Here is a 24,459-nt window from a genome sequence, read left to right as displayed (position 1 = left end):
TCGCCAGAAAAACTGAATCAAAATAATTAAACACCTTGCAAGATGACAATGTAGTTGTACTGTGGCCATGCTGCTGCTGCTGCTGCTGCTGCTGCTGCTGCTGAAGGTGTGATCTGGCATGCTCAGCCAATTTTGTAGCTGCAGCAAAAGCTCGAGGGCAGCATGGGCAAGCAAATGCCCTTTCATCCTCCACGCCACCATGTGTGCGGCGGTGGGCAGCAAGATGTGAAGAATGAGAGTAGGTCTTGCCACATTCTGAGCAGGAATATGGACGTTCTCCTGTGTGAGTACGTGAATGTTGTGCCAACTTTGATGATTCTGCAAATGCCTATGGAAAGAAGTTAATATGCAAACTTAAGTATCAGTGAGATATGAGAATTACACACACACACACACACACACACACACACACACACACACACACACACACACACCCCTCCCTCTTAGTACAAAACATGTCAGCACATATTACATAGGAGACTGCAATAATGGGCAAGTGTTACAAATTGGAAGTAAAACTTGCCATGATAAAATTTGGTGGAGAATAGCCACACAAGGCTGACTTTAAAACTGTTCTGCCAGCTGAGCTACGTGTGAATGTGCACCGCCAAGTGAGACAAAAAATTTAGTGCAATTACTTCTTGACTACTTAACATATTAGGCTAATGCTGCTTAGCTAACCACATATGTATATACAATTGGGAGAAAGTCTTTAGAAGAGTACTGCATGGACACAGCTCAAGAGTTTACTTGACCCCAAGTTCCATGCTGTAATTTCATTGCCACATGCTGTCAAATCCCTGGGAATAAAACTTATATGATGAATTCCATTAACATATCAGATATTTACTGCTTTACGATAAACTTGCATGATGCGTCAACACGGGGCCTTTTTCTGTCCAACTTTCCTCATGTGGGTGAAATTGTAAGCTACCGCTTCTGTTTTGCTCTTTTCTGCTGATGGGTAAGCCTATGAGCCGAACGTATCAGTGAAAAATTTTGCATAACGGATTTTACAATGCTAATTTGTCACCTGACACTTGTGCAGTCTCCGGAAGGGTAAGCTTATCCTTTGCTCTATATGTGACATCAACTAGTCGTATGCAAATCTGGTTGGTTTCTAACCATATCCTCAGTATATGCTAGAATGTTCAGATGTGCTGACCTACAAACACTGCCTCCACCAGGTGGTTGCAAACATGAAATACACAAATAAGGAGATAATAAAATGAAAAAGGAAAGTACTAGCTATGAAATGATACACTCAGTAGTGTTAAATTCTTTACTCTTCTGCAATTTACTCTATACAAGATTACACAGTACGAGCAACATTTTAGTTCTGCCTATTCACATTTGGCAATCCCTCTGTCTGGCACTGTCCTGTGATATGTTCGCAGTCGTTAATTCAAGTGCGGAATACTGACATCAGCTATGGCAATTGCAATTATACACTCCTGGAAATTAAAATAAGAACACCGTGAATTCATTGTCCCAGGAAGGGGAAACTTTATTGACACATTCCTGGGGTCAGATACATCACATGATCACACTGACAGAACCACAGGCACATAGACACAGGCAACAGAGCATGCACAATGTCGGCACTAGTACAGTGTATATCCACCTTTCGCAGCAATGCAGGCTGCTATTCTCCCATGGAGACGATCGTAGAGATGCTGGATGTAGTCCTGTGGAACGGCTTGCCACGCCATTTCCACCTGGCGCCTCAGTTGGACCAGCGTTCGTGCTGGACGTGTAGACTGCGTGAGACGACGCTTCATCCAGTCCCAAACATGCTCAATGGGGGACAGATCCGGAGATCTTGCTGGCCAGGGTAGTTGACTTACACCTTCTAGAGCACGTTGGGTGGCACGGGATACATGCGGACGTGCATTGTTCTGTTGGAACAACAAGTTCCCTTGCCGGTCTAGGAATGGTAGAACGATGGGTTCGATGACGGTTTGGATGTACCGTGCACTATTCAGTGTCCCCTCGACGAACACCAGTGGTGTACGGCCAGTGTAGGAGATCGCTCCCCACACCATGATGCCGGGTGTTGGCCCTGTGTGCCTCGGTCGTATGCAGTCCTGATTGTGGCGCTCACCTGCACGGCGCCAAACACACATACGACCATCATTGGCACCAAGGCAGAAGCGACTCTCATCGCTGAAGACGACACGTCTCCATTCGTCCCTCCATTCACGCCTGTCGCGACACCACTGGAGGCGGGCTGCACGATGTTGGGGCGTGAGCGGAAGACGGCCTAACCGTGTGCGGGACCGTAGCCCAGCTTCATGGAGACGGTTGCGAATGGTCCTCGCCGATACCCCAGGAGCAACAGTGTCCCTAATTTGCTGGGAAGTGGCGGTGCGGTCCCCTACGGCACTGCGTAGGATCCTACGGTCTTGGCGTGCATCCGTGCGTCGCTGCGGTCCGGTCCCAGGTCGACGGGCACGTGCACCTTCCGCCGACCACTGGCGACAACATCGATGTACTGTCGAGACCTCACGCCCCACGTGTTGAGCAATTCGGCGGTACGTCCACCCAGCCTCCCGCATGTCCACTATACGCCCTCGCTCAAAGTCCGTCAACTGCACATACGGTTCACGTCCACGCTGTCGTGGCATGCTACCATTGTTAAAGACTGCGATGGAGCTCCGTATGCCACGGCAAACTGGCTGACACTGACGGCGGCGGTGCACAAATGCTGCGCAGCTAGTGCCATTTGACGGCCTACACCGCGGTTCCTGGTGTGTCCGCTGTGCCGTGCGTGTGATAATTGCTTGTACAGCCCTCTCGCAGTGTCCGGAGCAAGTATGTAGGGTCTGACACACCGGTGTCAATGTGTTCTTTTTTCCATTTCCAGGAGTGTATTTAGAACTACACTTGCGACTAACCGCCGTTGCGAATGTACGACCACTACAGTGATCCAACGCTTATTGCTGCAAAGGTTCTTGCTTCAGCGAGATATAAATTCTACCTCACCAAAAGCTTCGTAGGCACCTCCAGTGCTGCTGTGGAACACCAAATGATCCTGAGGCTCTTGCTACAAGTACTCTGTCCCAGTAACGAGGTCGCACACCTCGCCAGGACCAACCTCTCTCGTCGACGCCCCAGGAATAAATGTTTCACAGTCGCTACGGTTTTTTTTGTAGCTCCTGTTCTTCTTTATTCCCCCCTTTAATGTGCGTGGCCAATCATGTTGTTGGAAGGTGTTCGTTTCTGAGCACTGACCAATCTCAGTTTTGCAATCGACCAAAGCTTCTAGAAGTTTCCAGACTGTTCCAGAAGCTTCCGCTCCGGCCATTAGGAAAACCACCTACACGCCGCCACGCGTTTTGTGAACGAGCCCCTGTGTCTTCTCCTTGTCCTCTGCCACGTGGCTCCTGCTAAGCCGCGGTCCACCCACCTGGGGTTTCCAGGAGCTTACGTTCGCTGTTGTCTTCAGCTCTTCAGGCCTGCCTGCCTTGGTTGTGTCTTTCCCGTCCTCCTGCCAGCCTCCCATCTCCGTGCACTTCACTATCGCCCAACGTGCAGATATTCTGTTACAAATTAAGATCCCTAGTCGATGTCAGTATCGTTAATGGTTTCCTGTCTCGATGTTTACTATTAAAGGGTTTTCTTTCTGGAGTGGTAGTTGTAATGTCGCTCAAAATGATGCACCTTACAAAATGCGATTTTGCTTGTATTTTCTCCATTTTGTTTCTTTACATAAATTTACTACTGTTTATTTTGCGAGATACAGTTATACATGTACGATTATGATGTATTTACGAGGAAAACACATAAAATAGACACTCATTTGTTGACTAATAAAACAGGGTGTACCACATAACACTGGTATGCCTCACGTACCAGTTAATCATCCCTAGTCGAATTGCCTGTGAAGTGGCAACACTGCCTCAAACATTGGCTACTTTACACTGTGTATTTTATTTAAGGAGCTCGCTAAAAAACAACGTGTATGCTGACAATCCTCATACAAAAGACAATCTTAGATGGAACATAACTAGAGAAATTCACATTCATACTGTTATCTATTCATTTTCAGTTAGTTCATTGTTACTTGAATCTCGGGTGTGAGGTGTACTAGTTTTGTACTAGTTTTATGTGGAACACACTGTGTTATTGTTTCTAGTTTCAGTGTACGCTGCAACACAGTACTGCATAGTAAACAAATGGCATTTCCTTTCTTGTGTGACATGGTTGGATGCTAATCACAGCTCCACTGTCACTTTGTTTCATGAAGTTGCAAGTGGGATTTTGCAAGATGGCAGCCGTCGGGCTACGTGCAAAAGCATGTGTGGGAGCTCACTTACAAGTATTTGAATACATATGGTTATTTTTATTTGTCAAGCACCCTGATACCACACAAGTGGAAGCTAGTTGGTAATGGATCAAGTCTTTGCATAGTTTACAGAATGCTGATCAGAAAATTTATAAATGAAGTACACAAATGAATTTACAAAATAAGAAAAATATTGAGACAGTATACAAATAAACAACACATTGCAGATAAAACTTCTCAACTACTGCAAGAAAACCTTTCAACTTGAATACTCTGAGTTGATCACTTTTTTTTCCAATTGTACTGGAAGCCTATTGAAAATGAAATCTACTGTACAGCTGCACACCTTTCTGTACTACCATAGCAAAGCATTATCTAAGTGTATATCGCTTTTCCATCAAGTGTTCACTAAATGTTTCACATTTTCTTCTTATGAGTCAATACTGAAGATGATAAATTCCATGATGAAATATATACATAAGATGGCAGAGTTAGGATTCCAAGGCACCTGAACAATAGCCTACAAGAAGTGATTCTTGAAATTTTTCCTGGTGTACGGAATTTTTGATGAGGTTTTGGGATTGCAGCCGGATCATGCTGACTTCTTGCCACTATATTTCGGCTGGCAACCATCCAGCCATCTTCAGGCAAGTGTCTGCCACTCACCTGAAGATGGCAGGATGGTTGCCAGCAGAAATACTGTGGCAAGAAGTCAGCATGATCTGGCTTCAATCTGAAATCTCATCAATAGCCTACAAGAAGTTCACAAACCGACACTACAAATCTGTTGTCTGACTGCCCATTTCTGAGTGTTTCTTATAGTGAAAAAAGCAGCATTCAGTTTCTGCACGAGATCTTGAACGTGATTCAAGACATATTTCCATGTATCCTCAGTCATAAAATTTTTAAATGACCTACTTCACCAACTGTTTGCCCATCTTGGGAAATCAGATTATTTTTAGAAGAATTACATGTCAGAAATTGTGTGTATCGTGTCTTGTTGCAGGTAACAGTTAATCTTTTCTCTGAATGCCAATTGCCAACATTGCTGACTAACCCTTTTCCTTTTGGGCACATGGAAATATGTTCCAAACTTTTGCTACATCCCTACATGTGATTTTTTCCCTAGTTGCAAAAAAGGAAACACATACAGTACACTCAATACATTTTTAAAATTATGGAATGACTATGACACATAAATTTTACAAATTTATTATGCAAGGCTCTTTAACAGAAACAAGCATAAAGCATGAAATAAAACAAGCTTATTACTCTTAAACAAGAACATGAAAAAAACCACACAAAGTACAAAGAACACATTTTTTTATGTGCAAACTATGATATACAAATCTCACAAAGCTAATCATGTAAGACACTTGCATAGAAACATAAGAACATAGAATTATGGCTCTTAAGCAGGAACATATAAAATAAACAATAACATCAGAAATGTAAAAAGACAAAATTTAAAACTAGTGAGATACTTGTCCCTGGTGATTTTTGCAAAGTAGATCTATGCATGGAGGAAATATTGACACACACACACACACACACACACACACACACACACACACACACACACCCCTCACTGTCCATGTCCAGGAGCTGAGACCTATGGTCACATTTTATATTCTTCAACAGAGAGAATTCAGACTCTCACAAGGAAGACACTACAAAGGACAATAAATAACATATAGCTTTACTCACGACACCCAGATATTCATTTTTATTGAGATCCAAAAAACACAAAGTATTTTCTTTAATTTCTCTTTTTTTGAAGCTGTTTAATTCTGCTTTGGATAGGTTTTCCTCATCAGATGCAACCAACCAAACTAAGCCAACAGTCAAGATCAAGGGTAAGTATTTTGACTTAGGTATGTGCCCTATAGTGTGTTCCTTTATTTGATTTTTTCCTTCTGTATTCAAGTCACTTGGAAAAAAAAAAAAAAAAAAAAAAAAAAAAAAAAAAAAAAAAACACATGAGCTGATTTCATCACTTGACCATAAGATCGTTTCATGCTGTCCCAGCATACTTGAACTCAAAGCATTAAGTTTGTTGAAAATACTGGAAGAGTTCCCCATCTCAGAACAGCAAATGAGGTTTTGGGGTTGTTTGGGGGGAGAGACCAAACAGCGAGGTCATCGGTCTCATCGGATTAGGGAAGGAAGTCGGCCGTGCCCTTTCAAAGGAACCATCCCTGCATTTGCCTGGAGCGATTTAGGGAAATCGTGGAAAACCTAAATCAGGATGGCCGGACGCAGGATTGAACCGTCGTCCTTCCGAATGCTAGTCCAGTGTGCTAACCACTGCGCCACCTCGCTCGGTAAATGAGGTTTTAGGAGATTCACAGTAACCAAACTTATCATCATTAGTTTCACAAAATGCAAGTGTTTGTCTTCTAAAACTCTGGTAAGTATCTTCCCTTTGGAAAGCCAATGGATTTTGCTGTGGAATAACACTACGATCCGCATCCATTAAGTTTCTCAAACAGTCACGATTTTCAAGGCTGAGTTTCTACATTATTGATAACTGAAACAACCATTTGAATGGCATCACCTAAACCATTTCTGTCGGTAGTCTTCAACATCAGAGATAGTATGTAAAAAGCAATGAGTAGTTATTACTGATGGGTTTTTATTCTGCACAGAAGCTAGAAGCACCTTTGTATTTTCTCTCATTGTAACTATTCCATCAGTACATATAGCAAAGCAATCCATCAACCTTGAGTCCATTATCTTGAAAGAAACTCTGAACAGCAGCATATACACTGAAGAGCCAAAGAAACTTACACCTGCCTAATATTGTGTAGGGACCCCACAAGCACGCAGAAGTGCCGCAACATGATGTGGCCTGGATTCTTCTAATGTCTGAAGTAGTGCTGTAGGGAATTGACACCATGAATCCTACAGGGCTGTCCATAAATCTGCATGAGCATGAGGGGGTGGAGATCTCCTCTGAACAGCACATTGCAAAGCATTCCAGATATGCTCAATAATGTTCACGTCTGGGGAGTCGGGTGGCCAGCAGAAGTGTTTAACTCTGCAGAGTGTTCCTGGAGCCACTCTACAGGAATTCTAAACATGAGGGCTGTCGCATTGTCCTGCTGGAATTGTCCAAGTCTGTTGGAATACACAATGGGCATGAGTGGATGCAGGTGATCACATAGGATGCTTACATAAGTGTCTTCTGTCAGAGTAATATCTTTAAGTATCAGGGGATCTATATTACTCCAACTACACGTCCCACACCATTACAGAGCCTCCACCAACTTGAACAGTCCCCTTCCGACATCCAAGGTCCATGGATTCACGAGGTTGTCTCCATACCTGTACATGTCAAGCTGCTCAATACTATTTGAAATGAGACTCATCCTACCAGGCAACATGTTTCCAGTCATCAACAGTCCAATATCGGTGTTCGGGGTGCCCAGGCGAGGTGTAAAGTTTTGTGTCGTGCAGTCATCAAGGGACACGAGTGAGCCTTCAGTGCCGAAAGCCCATTTCGATGATGTTTCATTGAATGGTTCACAAGCTGACACTTTTTTATGTCCGAGCACTGAAATCTGCAGCAATATGCAGAACGGTTGCACTTCTGTCACACTGAACAATTCTCTTCAGTCGTCATCGGTCCCGTTGTTGCAGGGTCTTTTACTGGTCGTAGCAATGTTGGAGATTTGATGTTTTACTGGATTGCTGATATTGATGGTACACTTGTGCAATGGTTGTACAGGAAAATCACCACTTCATCGCTACCTCGGGATGCTGTGTCCCATCGCTAGTGTGCTGACTATAACATAACATTCAAAATCATTTAAATTTTGATAATCTGCCATTGTAGCAGCAGACTGTGCCAGACACTTCTTGTCTTATATAGGTATTGCTGACTACAGCGCTGTATTCTGCCTGTTCACCCATCTCTGTATTTGAATATGCGTGCCTATATCAGTTTTTTTGGCACTTCAGCGTATATCAGCTCCAGTGGGGATTGTTTCCAGTTCTCAACAAAACGGGAATTGCTCAATAACTCCTGATTTACAAAAAAAATCTCGAAAGATAATTAAGTGTTTTTAGAAATGTCACTGCTTTCATTTAACTGTAGTGCAAATTACATGTTAAGTTTTCTCTAATGTTACTCTGAATATCAACTAACATGCCCACAATGCAGCGATTAACTATATCATTTGATAGAAGTATTTTTGAAATCTATTCCAACTGCTTCCTGTCCCAACACAGTGGCAAAAATTTCTTTACATGCGAGTAAAATAAGCTTGCCGACATGTTGGGGTTTCTGTTTCTTGTCAATCATTTCAGAAATTTTGAATGATGCCAGAAGGACTTCACCTGAGAGTTTAACTCTCATTTCCATCATGGCAGAAGATGAATGAATGTACACATATGTTGAAAATACTCTAGTGGTTGTTGATAGATGCTGTCATGGTTTTGTTGCCAATGCCTTTTCAGCTTGTTATGTACCATAAACCCATTTGACAACACCACATTACACCAATCATTTTGATGTAGGCTTGCTCGCCTCATCTGTCCACATAAATCTGAAATTTATATAATCTATATAGTGACTGTAATGCTGGAGCTTGCTTGATACTGGGTTTACATTTTTCTGGTTATCAGATGACAAAGATAGCACAATTTTTGTTCTCTTCCAAATATTAGTATATTCATCACCACTCTCCTCAGACGTAGAAAAGCTGTCAAAGTTGAAGGCTTTCTTTTCCCCCATTACAAGGGTAAGTTCAAAAGTAAAGCACACATGCTTGTAAAACACAAACAAAACAATTAGGAAGATTGGGCAAAAAGTATATCAAAGTACAATTCTTAAGCTTCAGAGTCATGTATTTCTTTTTCAACATATGTACTATTATGACTAACACATTTTTCTCAAAGTGTGCAAGTTTTCTTATTTCATCACTGAAAAATTCTTCCGACTTTTCTCGAATCCAGGACTTGCAGTTGCCTTCATCTCACTGTTTGAGGTGTAATGATTACCCTTGGTGTCTTTCTTGAGTAGAGGGGAAAAATGAATAAAACAAACACAAGACTGAGGATGTAAGGAGGGCTTGGAACCAGTTGAACTTTCATATTTCGCAGAGCCTCCTCAGCTGCACGTAACATGTGGTCAAGCACTGTCAGATTGCCAGATTATTGGTGCTAGGCTGTGTCTAATACAACAAACTTGACGTTTCTACATCTACATCTACATTTATACTCCGCAAGCCACCCAACGGTGTGTGGCGGAGGGCACTTTACGTGCCACTGTCATTATCTCCCTTTCCTGTTCCAGTCGCGTATGGTTCGCGGGAAGAACGACTGTCTGAAAGCCTCTGTGCGCGCTCTAATCTCTCTAATTTTACATTCGTGATCTCCTCGGGAGGTATAAGTAGGGGGAAGCAATATATTCGATACCTCATCCAGAAACGCACCCTCTCGAAACCTGGCGAGCAAGCTACACCGCGATGCAGAGCGCCTCTCTTGCAGGGTCTGCCACTTGAGTTTGTTAAACATCTCCGTAACGCTATCACGGTTACCAAATAACCCTGTGACGAAACGCGCCGCTCTTCTTTGGATCTTCTCTATCTCCTCCGTCAACCCGATCTGGTACGGATCCCACACTGATGAGCAATACTCAAGTATAGGTCGAACGAGTGTTTTGTAAGCCACCTCCTTTGTTGATGGACTACATTTTCTAAGGACTCTCCCAATGAATCTCAACCTGGTACCCGCCTTACCAACAATTAATTTTATATGATCATTCCACTTCAAATCGTTCCGCACGCATACTCCCAGATATTTTACAGAAGTAACTGCTACCAGTGTTTGTTCCGCTATCATATAATCATACAATAAAGGATCCTTCTTTCTATGTATTCGCAATACATTACATTTGTCTATGTTAAGGGTCAGTTGCCACTCCCTGCACCAAGTGCCTATCCGCTGCAGATCTTCCTGCATTTCGCTACAATTTTCTAATGCTGCAACTTCTCTGTATACTACAGCATCATCCGCGAAAAGCCGCATGGAACTTCCGACACTATCTACTAGGTCATTTATATATATTGTGAAAAGCAATGGTCCCATAACACTCCCCTGTGGCACGCCAGAGGTTACTTTAACGTCTGTAGATGTCTCTCCATTGAGAACAACATGCTGTGTTCTGTTTGCTAAAAACTCTTCAATCCAGCCACACAGCTGGTCTGATATTCCGTAGGCTCTTACTTTGTTTATCAGGCGACAGTGCGGAACTGTATCGAACGCCTTCCGGAAGTCAAGGAAAATGGCATCTACCTGGGAGCCTGTATCTAATATTTTCTGGGTCTCATGAACAAATAAAGCGAGTTGGGTTTCACACGATCGCTGTTTCCGGAATCCATGTTGATTCCTACATAGTAGATTCTGAGTTTCCAAAAACGACATGATACTCGAGCAAAAGACATGTTCTAAAATTCTACAACAGATCGACGTCAGAGAGATAGGTCTATAGTTTTGCGCATCTGCTCGACGACCCTTCTTGAAGACTGGGACTACCTGTGCTCTTTTCCAATCATTTGGAACCTTCTGTTCCTCTAGAGACTTGCGGTACACGGCTGTTAGAAGGGGGGCAAGTTCTTTCACGTACTCTGTGTAGAATCGAATTGGTATCCCGTCAGGTCCAGTGGACTTTCCTCTGTTGAGTGATTCCAGTTGCTTTTCTATTCCTTGGACACTTATTTCAATGTCAGCCATTTTTTCGTTGGTGCGAGGATTTAGAGAAGGAACTGCAGTGCGGTCTTCCTCTGTGAAACAGCTTTGGAAAAAGGTGTTTAGTATTTCAGTTTTACGCTTGTCATCCTCTGTTTCAATGCCATCATCATCCCGGAGTGTCTGGACATGATGTTTCGAGCCGCTTACTGATTTAACGTAAGACCAGAACTTCCTAGGATTTTCTGTCAAGTCGGTACCTAGTATTTTACTTTCGAATTCACTGAACGCTTCACGCATAGCCCTCCTTACGCTAACTTTGACATCGTTTAGCTTCTGTTTGTCTGAGAGGTTTTGGCTGCGTTTAAACTTGGAGTGAAGCTCTCTTTGCTTTCGCAGTAGTTTCCTAACTTTGTTGTTGTACCACGGTGGGTTTTTCCCGTCCCTCACAGTTTTGCTCGGCACGTACCTGTCTAAAACGCATTTTACGATTGCCTTGAACTTTTTCCATAAACACTCAACATTGTCAGTGTCGGAACAGAAATTTTCGTTTTGATCTGTTAGGTAGTCTGAAATCTGCCTTCTATTACTCTTGCTAAACAGATAAACCTTCCTCCCTTTTTTTATATTCCTATTAACTTCCATATTCAAGGATGCTGCAACGGCCTTATGATCACCGATTCCCTGTTCTGCACTTACAGAGTCGAAAAGTTCGGGTCTGTTTGTTATCAGTAGGTCCAAGATGTTATCTCCACGAGTCGGTTCTCTGTTTAATTGCTCGAGGTAATTTTCGGATAGTGCACTCAGTATAATGTCACTCGATGCTCTGTCCCTACCACCCGTCCTAAACATCTGAGTGTCCCAGTCTATATCTGGTAAATTGAAATCTCCACCTAAGACCATAACATGCTGAGAAAATTTATGTGAAATGTATTCCAAATTTTCTCTCAGTTGTTCTGCCACTAATGCTGCTGAGTCGGGGGGTCGGTAAAAGGAGCCAATTATTAACCTAGCTCGGTTGTTGAGTGTAACCTCCACCCATAATAATTCACAGGAACTATCCACTTCTACTTCACTACAGGATAAACTACTACTAACAGCGACGAACACTCCACCACCGGTTGCATGCAATCTATCCTTTCTAAACACCGTCTGTGCCTTTGTAAAAATTTCGGCAGAATTTATCTCTGGCTTCAGCCAGCTTTCTGTACCTATAACGATTTCAGCTTCGGTGCTTTCTATCAGCGCTTGAAGTTGGGGGGTTTTAGAGTCTCTATGCACTAAAGAATCTTCTGTTATCCCTTATAACAGACAATCAGTTATGTAAACAGGTGGGAGAATCCCAAAACACAATCAGAAGCTTTTCTTCTTTTTTTTCCTTTTTTTTTTGGTGGGTGGTTCTGTTTTGAACTTTTTCGCCTGAGGAGAAGACGGGTGTCGATTTATTTATTTACATGTCTAGTTCTGTAGGACCAAATTGAGTGGCAAATCTCCAATGTCCTGGAATGTGTCAGTACATGAAATTACAACATAAAAGTAATAACAGATAAAATAAAACGTTTATGAATCCAAAAAAATCAAACCATAAGTTCAAGTAAACACAATAAACAATGCGACATGAGAATTAGCTTAATTTTTCAAGGAACTGCTCGACAGAATAGGAGTGACCCATGACGAGACTCTTCAGTTTTGATTTCAAAGCACGTGGACTGCTAAGATTTTTGAATTCTTGTGGTAGCAGCAGTATACTGCACACCTTTCTGCACAAGAGTTAAGGAAGTGCAATCCCAATGCAGATAGGATTTCTGCCTAGTATTAACTGTGTGAAAGCTGCTAACTCTTGGGAGTAAGCTGACATTGTTAACAAGATACTACAGTAAAGAATTTATATAATGAGAGGCCAATGTCAGAATACCCATACTAGTGAACAGGGGTTGACAAGAAGTTCGTCAACATACACCACTTATTGCCCGAGCTGCCTAATACTGAGCCAAAAATATCCTTTGGGAATGGGAAGAGTTACTCCAAAATATAGTATTATATGATGTAAGGGAACAAAAATAAACAAAGTAGACTAATTTTTGTGTCGAACAATTACTTACTTCAGATACTTGTCGAATAGTAAAAATGGCAGGATTAAGTCTTTGAACAAGATCCTGAACATGGGCTTTCCATGACAGTTTACTATCTATCTGAACACCTAGAAATTTGAACTGTTCAGTTTCATGAACAATATGCCCATTCCGTAAAATTAAAACGTCAGCTTTTGTTGAATTGTGTATTAAAAACTGAGTCTTACCATGATTTAGTGTTAGTTTATTTTCTACAAGCCATGAACTTAGGTCACGAATTGTACTATTTGAATCCAAGCCAATGTTGCACACAACATCCCTTACTACCAAGCTAGTGTCATCAGCAAACAAAAATATTTTAGAATTACCTGTATATAAATAGGGAACAGGATTGGCCCCAACACTAATACCTGGGGCACCCCTCCCCCCCCCCCCCCTCCATTTGACCGTAACCCTCCCTGACCCCCCATCACAGCTGTCTGTTGTTAAAGTATGAGGTGAAAAGAATTCTGAGCCACTCCCCATATTCCATAACTGTCCAACTTCTGGAGCAATATTTTGTGATCAACAAAATCAAATGCCTTAGTGAAATCAAAAAATGTGCCTAGCGTTCGATACCTTTTGTTTAATCCATCCAGTACCTAACAGAGGAAAGAGAATATAGCATTTTCAGCTGTTAAACCACTTCTAAAGCTGAACTGTACATTTGATAGCAAATTATGTGACAAAATGCTCAAGTATCCTTACATACACAGCCTTTTCAATAACTTTAGCAAACTCTGATGGCATTGAAATAGGTCTAAAATTGTCTACATTATCCCTACTGAGTACTTTAACTGTTCAGGAAACTGACCATCCTTAAAGGAAAAACTAAAATTTTGGCTAATTACAGGGCTAACAAGTGCAGCACAGTACTTTAATATTCTGCTAGGTATTCCATCATATCCATGACAGTCCTTAGACCTTAGTGGTTTAATTATTGACCCAATCTCTCCCTTGTCACTATCACAGAGGAATATTTCAGACACCAGCATCTGAAAGGCATTTTAAAAGAGAGTTAGATGATCCCCTGTAGAAACTTAAGTTTTTACTTAATTCACCAGCAATGCTCAGAAAATGATTGTTAAATAGTGTACATATATCTGACTTATCACTAACAGAAATATTTTTACTACGAACTGACTATTTCGTTGATCTTGTGCTCCTGACCAGACACTTACACCACAACTGACCATATGGTTTTAATTTAGTTCTGTGAATTAGTTTCTCTATTTGCGTACCACATACTCTTTGCTTTCCTAAAACATTTTGAAGCACCTTACAATACTGTTTGTAATGGTGTACTGTAACTTGATTGTGGATACTTGTAAAAATTTGATATAATTTCCACTTTGTTCTACACGATATCCTTATCCCACTAGTCAGTCACCCAGGCTGCCTTTGCTGCTAGTACCCTGTTTAGAACGTTCTAATGGAAAACAACTTTCAAAGATTATGAGAAATGTATTGAGGAAAGCATTATATTTGTCATGTATCTCTAAACATCCTGCCATTCCTTTTCCTTAACGAGGTTTAAATAATTCACTATTGCTGTTGGATTAGCTTTCCTACATAATTTTTAATTATATGCAACATTTGTTTGAGTACAAAAGCTTTTTCGTGTTAAAATTTGTGCATCATGGGCTTTTTACTAACCGAATGCCCATCTAGTAATGAAGAATGAATAAAAATATTGTCTATGGCTGTGCTACTGTTCCCCTGCACACTGGATGGAAAAAACACAGTCTGCATCACATCATACGAGTTTAGGATATCCACTTATATCCTTTTTCTTGCACAATCATATACAAAATTAATATTGAAGTCACCACATATAACTAATTTTTGGTACTTCCTATAAAGTGAACCGAGAACCATCTCTAGCTTGAGCAAAAATGCCCTGAAGTCAGAGTTAGGGGACCTACAGACAACAACAACAACAACAACAACAAAACAACAATTAGAAGTTTAGATGCACAAAATTCAACTGCCCCTGCACAACATTTAGATGCCTGTTCAGTGCACAGCTGTGATACACCTATGAACTCAAATTGAATGCTGTTTTTTACGTACATGGACACTCCTCCACACTCTGCAAGGATCTCCTTGAAAAACAGCCAGCTAATCTGCTGCCATGGTAAAGGAAGCCTCTGGATTGTCAAATTATTTAACTGGTGCTACGATACACCAATAATGTCGAAGTCAATGTCTACAAGTACTTCACTAACTTTATCTCTACTACCTTTTATATTTCAATGAAATATGCCAATTCCTTCTCTACTTGGATACCTGACCACCTCTGAAGGTGATTCCTTGGTTAGAGGGACTTCCTTTAAGTAGGGTATACCTATCAGCTGACTTCAATCTAAGAAAGATGCAGCTCTAACACCAACTACTACAGGAATTTTTCCACGAGTGATTCCACTACGCTGTCACCTGTAAGTTTTGCCAGCCTTCCCTTCCAATACCTATTGAGATGCAAGCCATGCCAAGTGAAACCTGATCTATTGATAGACTCAACTGGCACCACTAGAATTTGAGCCATGCCCTCTGCCATTGGTGCCTTTTCTTCTGGGTTTTAATGATGGACCAATGTCTTGCCCACTGTCGCAATATTCAAAAGGAAGTAGTTTCCTTCGTCATGGTAGCACTGTAAAAGTTTCTTGCAGTATTCCAATCAGTGCTATTAGTTCTTGTCTGTGAGAAGGCATGGTGCCCCTTCATGCACAGATTGTACAGTCAAACGGGGCGATTTCGGACGGTTTTGTCATTATTTTGATTGTAACTTTCATATATATTGTTAGATTAAATTGATTGTAATGGTAATGGAAGTGGTAGGGTATATGTGTAACGAATAAAATATCCCAGAACCAGAAAGTGTATGTGTAGGTATATTTATCTGAGACAGTTAAATAAAGTGTCCGAAGTCACCCCATGGATTGGGGTGATTTCGGACACATGTTTTTTAAATCTCTGCCCAAAGTTGCAGTATATAGAGGGTGAATTCTGACAGTTACTGCCTTTTTTTTTAAAAAATTCTACATGCTTTTTATTTGATTTTGGAGCTTTATCTAAAAGTACTGGGTCATAATTACACCATACTGTAGTACCTCTCCTGCTCTTTTACGTTCTTAGCATTGTCCGAAAACACCCCACACTATACACAGTTTTACAAAAACCGTCGTTATTTTATAACCTAGCACGAGAAACTCACAAACTTGTACAGAAATTGTCTCAATGCTGTTAGTTACTGAGCACGTCGACAATTACAGTTACAATAACTTCCCGCTCGGCGCAAAAATAGAAAGTTTCCACTTTACGATAATGAATGGATTTTTAACACAGACTGTTCCTCAATTATTCACCTATGGAAACAACTGACGCAAAATAAAAGTTGTGGAAAGTGGTAAATGCAATCTTGCGTTTAAAATAACTGGCGCACGGATGTTAAAATAAGTAGCTCTGTTTCTATGCAGTAGCAAGGAGCAAATAAGCCATACTGTCCAAATTCGCCCCGGTATCCGAAATCACCCCGTTTGACGATACAGCATTCTTACACTTCAATAATGAAGTCGACTCCTTGGATACTCCAATACAGTTTGCAATACTCTTGAGTATTTCGCTGGCCACACTGTATCAAAGTTTAATGTCTCTGGCAGTGATTGGATGTCTGCTGCATGTTCCATCAATGATTGTGACTTTTCCAGCTCACAACCATGCCACTGATTAACAGTAGACCTATCAACAGCATTGTCAGCATAAAACAGCCTTTAAACCATGATGAATATCGCTAGGACTCACTTTCCCAATAATTAAAAATCTGATAACCACGTGCTGTTTAACTCACGGAACAGCACTAGAACATGTCCCCATACTTCTGCTATTCAAAACACACTGGATAAACCCAACATATTAAAACCACACACTTTTATACAGGGGAATGTTATCTGCCTATGCCACCTAGAACGTTTCTCAAGGTCGTTTTGATTACGTTCTGCAAGCAGGTGTACATTACTTTTCAGCTTACCCTCATACAAAGCTGTCCACAATGAGAATAGTGGACTAGTGAATTGCACACACATTAAACTACTGAAACTAGTACAAAATTTTACCAAGCAGTAAAACTGAAGACATGTGAAGATTGATTACCAAGAAAAACTGACTGAGATGATGATGTCAACCTTTTTATACCTATATAGTGAACTGAAACAGGAATAATCCAGAATTTCCAGAAACCCCACTTTGAGTATACACGAACATATTTTACTGACACAGCTGACAATACTGACAGAGTCTAAGACAATGGCAGCCAGTCCAACAAAAGATTGAAGGACGCTGCCAACCGCAATAAATGAGAAATTTTGTGTGTGAAGATTTTTGATGGAGTGAGAGATAGTTCAGTCTGGAGATAAATGCAAAAATGTATTTATTATAAGATACATATTTAAATGTGTATAATCTTGTATAATGATGGATGATTTATTGCACATTGGGCTACTCCAAGAAATAATTTGGTGATAAATCTTTTATGTTCTCGATACTTTATCTGCAAAAGTACAGAAGACACTAAAAATCTCGTGGCACATTTGACACGTATTTGCGACATACCAATGTATCACAACACGGAGGTTGATAAACACTATTGGATACATCATTTATATTACATTCTACGTCTTTCAAAATAATGCTGCAAAGGGCAAGACATCAACGAAAATAATCAAATTTTGAAAATATAATATAAATCAGTGGAAAAATACTGCTACCAGAGCACAAAAAAGGTGACTATGCTCCTCTTTAAAAAGACTGACAGAAAAGTGGGGAAACAGCTGCCTCAATCCTTATTTTGCCTCCCTCATTAAAAATTTTGGCGTATCAACACATTCATGCTCTTTTAACAAAGAACATGCTAAATAATTTTATTCAGTCTCTCTTTGTAGTCAAACCTTCATACTCAGCATCTCCTGATCACTGCCACTGTCTATATACGTTTCTGTTCCACTGTCTCTTTTCTCCCCTAGTATATGAGGTATGTGAGTAAAAAATGAGACTAACAACACTGCAAGTGATCTGGCAATGCTGTGTTGTTCTACTTGTGTAAACCAGTGTGTTCATCCCTTCCAGATGCTCAGACTGAATTTCAACTCCATGCAACCATTACGTGATTTTTGAGATCGCCATTACTGAAGTTGTGCATTCTGAAAATGGAACAGTGGAATTTAGAACAATATTATGCAATCAAGTTTTATGTTAAATTTGGGGAATATGTGAATGTGACCTTTGAAAACTTGGAACAGGCCTATGGGGAACTTTCTTTAACAAGGGTACAAGTTTTACACTGGCACAAATCTTTTTTTGGACAGCTGAGAACACATTGAAGATGAATCTCACTCAGGCAGAACTTCAACTTCGAAAACCAACAAAAAAGTTGAACGTGTGTGTGCTCTTGTGAGAGCAGACCGACATTTAACAACAAGGACTTGTTAAACATTTTCACTGTGTCAAATTTTCACCCAAGTTTTGCACATGCGAAAGATTTGTGCCAAGAAGGTGTCGAAAAACCTCAACTGAGCACAAGGACAATCAAAGAACAATGTGTGTGATTATTTTGAGAGGGCTGCAAATGGCCATGAATGGTTCAGTTGTTTGACCACAGGTGATGAATCCTGCATTTTTTAATAGGATCCCAAGATAAAGCTGGAAATTTAGGATTGGCACAATGCGACATCTCCTTTACCGAAAAAAGCTCGAATACGCAAATCAAAGATGAAAACAATGCTGATTTGCTTTTTTGACAGTACTGGGTTTGCACATATATAATTTGTACCTCCAGGACAAACTGACAACCAGGTGTTTTACAAAGACATCCTTGAAAAGCTAAGGGAAAGGGCAGCTCAAGTGAGACCAGACATTGCATCATAACAATGCCCCAAGTCACAAGGCCGCTTCCATCACTGAATCTTTAACCTCAAGAGGTGTTCCTGTTATTCCACAGCCTCCCTATTCACATGATCTGAGCCCTTTTGACCTTTCTTCTTTTCCTAAATTAAAATATGTCTTAAAAGGATGTCATTTTGGGACTTATGAGGACTTTCAAAAGAATGTGACTGACATATTAAAGGCCCTACAAGTTGAAGTCTTTCAGTGATGCTACCAAGACTGGGGACAATGACTCCACCAGTGTAAAGTGTACAGCTGCAAAAGGGAACAACTTTGAGGGCGACAATATTGTTGTTTGAAAAAATAAAAACTTTGGTAGATACAAAGTGAATCTCATTACTCTTCTCAAACACCTTGTATCACACTGTCACTGCCTCCTCTCTCACACTGTCTCCTCGTGCTGTTTTTCCCATTGCCTCTATGTGCACCATACCTCAGCAGCTCAAAACTTCTGAAGGTCCAACTTCCTTTTCCCCTATACCCAAGTGTTTAAAATTGTGGTCCAACTGACCATCAATATCTCCTCTCAGGCTCCTACACTGTTACTGTCTTCACCCTCCCCCCCCCCCCCCCACTCTCTCCTCTCTCTCTTTTTCTCCCATTGGCACTGTCTCTTCTCTTTTTCACTGTGACTGTCTCCGTTACTCTCTTTCAGCACACAAAAGTGTGAATATGTTTGCATTCCAAAATTTTTTGTGACTATGGTGGAATGAGAATTGAGACAGCTGTTTCCTCATCTTCCTGTTAATCTTCTAAAGAGGAAGATATTTACCTTTTATTTGTGCTCAAACAAGAGCATTTTTCCACTGGTTCCCTTCTTTTCCATGCTACAGCAGGAAGTGCTGCTTACATGAAACAAATTATATAGAACAGTAAAGTTTTGACAGTTTATATACTTCGACACATTTACGTACTTCAACACATATAAATGACACATAATTACCATTATATAAAGTTAACACAAAATCATTTGATTTGAATTTTTTCTGGATACTCTGCTCACTGATCGCAATTAATTGAAAATGCCTTGCTTACGACTTTTATCTCAAAAAGAGTAAAAATGTTATGAGAAATATTTGCAGTCTTCCCAATTTTACATTGTTTTTGGCTGTCATTTTAAGTTCTTTTTGGGAATGCTGAGACCCCTTTTAGTCCATTTTTTGTCACTGCATTACCACATTGGACATATTTGTATAAGCATGAAGTGCTCATTACGCAGAGGCAGCATGTCAAATTTTTATTTACTAAAAACATAGTTTGGTGACCCGAGATCCCTTGCCACGTGTTCACTATGACAGTTAAAACTACATTTGTCTCTCAGATTGGATACTATTTGCGTAAGTATGATAGTTTTGAACCTCTGGATCTCGGTAATGGATAGTGATACTGAAGATTGCTTCAATGAGCATATAGTATTTTTTTTCTCTCTTCTTTTCCTTTCCAGGAACTGCTCACAAACAAATGGTGCTTTCATACGCCACCAAAGGGCCACGCTAGACCACACGTAATGCGAAAGAACCAACCAACCTGCTAAATTGTCCTGGGATAGAAGAAGAGCATAATGTTTAAATTTTGACCCTGTACTGTAGGATAGCTACAGTATGTCCACTCTTCCATAGGCATACAATTGGTCACTAGGCCAAGGGCTATCCAAAACACTTAACCCCTTATCTCTGTGATCAATAGAGCCCAAGTTATAAGCCCCACAAAAAACTGCATTTTCACATGTGGCTTTTTGGAACATATTGGAACTGTGCACTATCATGCACGGACTGACTGGGTAGATAAAAACTCTACTCACTAAGTGGAAGCAGGGGAAAACATGCATAAATGTTAGTGTTAATAGATTTTTTGGTCCATCCAATTATACTGTACTGCAAAGGGATAAAATTTTTCAGTGATTTTTCCACCAATCAGAGTAGTATGCTCCCTCCCACTTTATATGGCCCCCATCAGATATAAACTTTAACCCTATTTGGCGACACTGGAGGACAACCTACTTCCTAATGTTCCAACTTATGGTCCGTAAAATCAAATGCTTTTGTTAAATCAAAGAAAATACTGTTATCAATTTATCTGTTAGCCTTTCTAGTGCCTCACAAATACAAGAACAAATTGCATTCTCAGGATACTTTTTTCCTGAAACCAAACTGTGACCTGTGTCATTACTTTCTTATAATACACTGTTTTCTCAGAACATTTCCAAAACACTCATAGCAAAAAAAATTGCTGTTAATGTTCTAAATAATCACTTTCACCATTTTTAGAGTCTTTTCACAAATGAGTGTCTCAATCTGTGAGGATACTGACGATACCTGAAAGACATATTGCGCATATGACTGAGTACTATGTATTTGTCCTGACCTCCACAATCCTACTTGAAATTTCATTACAGCCATAGAAATGTTTACTCTTTAGTGTTTTAACAATTGGTTCCATTTGACCTTTGCTTGTTTTCCGTAGCTGCATGTGATATAGTATTCTTTTACATCAGTTCTCAAGAGTTCTGCACACTAACCAGTACCAGTAATGCTGCAATTCAACTTGCTGACTAGAGGGAAGAAGCGATTATTAAATATTATGCACAGCTCTCGTGCATCAATAACACTTTTATTTTCACACAAGAGAGGAGTAATATGCTAAGTAATTGTTTGTGTAATAATGTGGTACATCAACAGAAAGGCCCCAAAGAAAGAAAATATGACAAGGCAGTATGTGATAGCCTGATTTCTTCACAAGCTACAGAGCATTAAAGACAGATAAAGGCTTATGAATGAAAATTCGTAACTTTACAAAGTGCAGCATGGACCTGAACAGTAAGTCAAATTAAAGATGACTTTAAGAATCAAATTGCAAATCATTAACTATTCCTAGGCAAAATAGTGAATTTCTTATGTTTCTTGTATTTTTAGTAGCACAGAATCAAGATGACCAGGAACCAATTCGCTCAACATTTCCATAGAATGCTGAGAGGTGTGGGATGTCGCTCCATCTTGCTGGAACCACATTTCTTGATCTTCATGATCTGCAATAAACTGTCTTCAATAAAATTCTTCAGGGTATCAGACCGCATCATCATAATTTAATATGCGCCAACGTTTCGGCCAGCATTGCAGCTAGCCTTCATCAGGGCCTATCGTTAAACTGCTAAATGAAACACACTTGGTTCCTTAAATAGCTGCACGAGAAAACCGTGTCGTTACTTGATTGGCTGTAAGAGGAGGAGGGGTGAAAGGTATGCTTTATTGGTGTTTCCTTTATTATCTGTCATTGGCTGAAATAGCTGTTTTCTATTGGTCTTTATATTAATCCACCCCATTGGAGGAGATGGACGAATAGTGAACAGGTGATGGCTGTGACGTCACACTGTTTACATGCTGTCCAGAAGCCGGCTGCGGCGTGCCATTGCTTTGTGTGCTCGTGACCACTACTGCGGCTCTCCGCGTGTCTGCATGACAATGACAGATAATAAAGGAAACACCAATAAAGCATACCTTTCACCCCTCCTCCTCCTCCTCCTCCTCCTCCTCCTCCTCTTACAGCCAATCAAGTAACGACACGGTTTTCTCGTGCAGCTATTTAAGGAACCAAGTGTGTTTCATTTAGCAGTTTAACGATAGGCCCTGATGAAGGCTAGCTGCAACGCTGGCCGAAACGTTGGCGCATATTAAATTATGACGATGCGGTCTGATACCCTGAAGAATTTTATTGAAGATGACAACGGCCGCGGAAGCCTACGCTTACATGCAATAAACTGGTTTAGCGTAAGCTAGAGGAAGGTCTCTAGCCTGTGAAAATAACAGTTTGAATTAACCGTTACCGTGTGGCCAACTTCTTCGAAAAAATATGGTCCCCACACAAAACATTCAGCAATGGTGCACCAACTGTCACATAAGGGCTGTGTAGTGGTCACTGATGAATTTCACAAGAGTTTTTTGAAGCCCAGTAGGGGAAATTCTGTTTGTTTACAGTTCCTGATAAGTGAAAATGGACCTCATCTAAAAAAATAAACAAAGCGCAAAGTGGAATATTTTGAAGAATTTCCTCACATGCAGCTCTGCGAGTTTCAAATCTTTTTCATTTTATTCCTGGGTAACCATCATTTTGAAGGGGTGCATATGAAGTTACCTATGAAGAATTCTTCTTACACTCCTATCAGATAATCCCAGGGCAGCTGCATGTTTAAGTGCTCAATGCACTTGTGACTGTTGTGAGCGCGTGCACGCCCGCACGCACGCACGCACACCATATTTTCTGGTGTTGTTGCAGTCCAAGGACAGCCAGTAGGTTTCCTTTTCAGTGCTGAACCTGTCTTCCTAAGGTTTGACACCCACAGCTGAATAGGTTTTCTATCCAGGACACAATCAAGTCTGCCAAGTTCGAATCATCTCCGAAATGCTCGCTGAGTACCAATCACAGAATAACCGTTACAGATAAATTCCTCCACAGCAAATGCACAATGCTCACCAAGCCACGCCATGGTGCACACTGAAAATTGGACGTACACTGCTTTCAAACAAAACACACTCCACATCCGTATCCTCACTACAACTCGCACACTTGCTACGTCAAATGCGGGATGTTTTATTGCTGGACCCTGTAGTTTAGTAAGACAAAAGGCATTCCATTCTTTCAAACATTACTAAAATGGTATTAATCATATCAAAAGTGTGGGCATATTGGAAGATGCGTGGCAAAAAGAAACATCTATTGATGAATTTAAATAGGTAATCAAATATGTTTTTAATGACAGTTAGCTTTGGTATCTTTAACAGCCAGTGGGGCAGGTGTGGAGGGCAGTCTGTAGTTATCAGTTTTGTCAATATTCAAAGCACATTAGCCACACAGTCTGGATCCTGAAGAATTTTCATAAGGTTTTTGATTATTTTTTAGGTGATGTTGGACAGGTTAATTTTGCACATACTCTGAACTTAGTTTACGTGGTACTCAGTTTTGGACTTCATTTATGTGGATAAGTCTGACTGCGATAATTTTTTAGACAGTATAAGAATCTGTTACTTATGCGAAGTATGAATATTATCAGTCGTAGCCATCATGATCACTTTGGGGTTTTGAAGAATGCAAAGGCAATTGTATTTCTCTAATGAATGAACAGTTAGTTTGTTTATTATGAGTGAACATTTATCACTTATTATCACTTGAAGGAATTTCCTGTCCACAGACGAATCAAGAGCTGCTTAGCTGTTCCCAATTTTATACAGATTAAGTAAAATGTGAGGATACAGAGTTTGGAGATGTGAATCACAGTCGCAAAATGGTTCCATTCTTACCTAACTAACAGGAAACAAAGGGGGTTGTTGCAAAATACTTGTGGAGTAAGCAGTCAGTCTTCTTCTGATTGGGAATTAATTACATATGGGGTTCCTCAAAGTTCCATCCTGGATTTGTTGCTTTTTCTTGTATACATTA

The 24,459-nt window shown here is 40.6% G+C and overlaps 1 protein-coding gene across 1 annotated transcript in view; it reads right to left on the bottom strand.

Annotated features, from left to right (window-relative positions):
- The window catches only part of LOC126174982 (zinc finger protein 239-like), a 95,671-nt gene that overhangs the window by 33,083 nt on the left and 38,129 nt on the right, over positions 1-24,459 (bottom strand). Inside the window, exon 4 of the mRNA XM_049921458.1 lies at positions 35-328. Within this exon, the coding sequence (XP_049777415.1) occupies positions 35-328 (294 nt within the window). The remainder of the gene's footprint in view (positions 1-34; positions 329-24,459) is intronic.

Source organism: Schistocerca cancellata, chromosome 3, assembly GCF_023864275.1.
Source record: "Schistocerca cancellata isolate TAMUIC-IGC-003103 chromosome 3, iqSchCanc2.1, whole genome shotgun sequence".
NCBI classification, from domain to species: Eukaryota; Metazoa; Arthropoda; class Insecta; order Orthoptera; family Acrididae; genus Schistocerca; species Schistocerca cancellata.
Note: the sequence above shows the minus strand (reverse complement) of the source record. Positions and strands in the feature narration are given on the sequence as shown.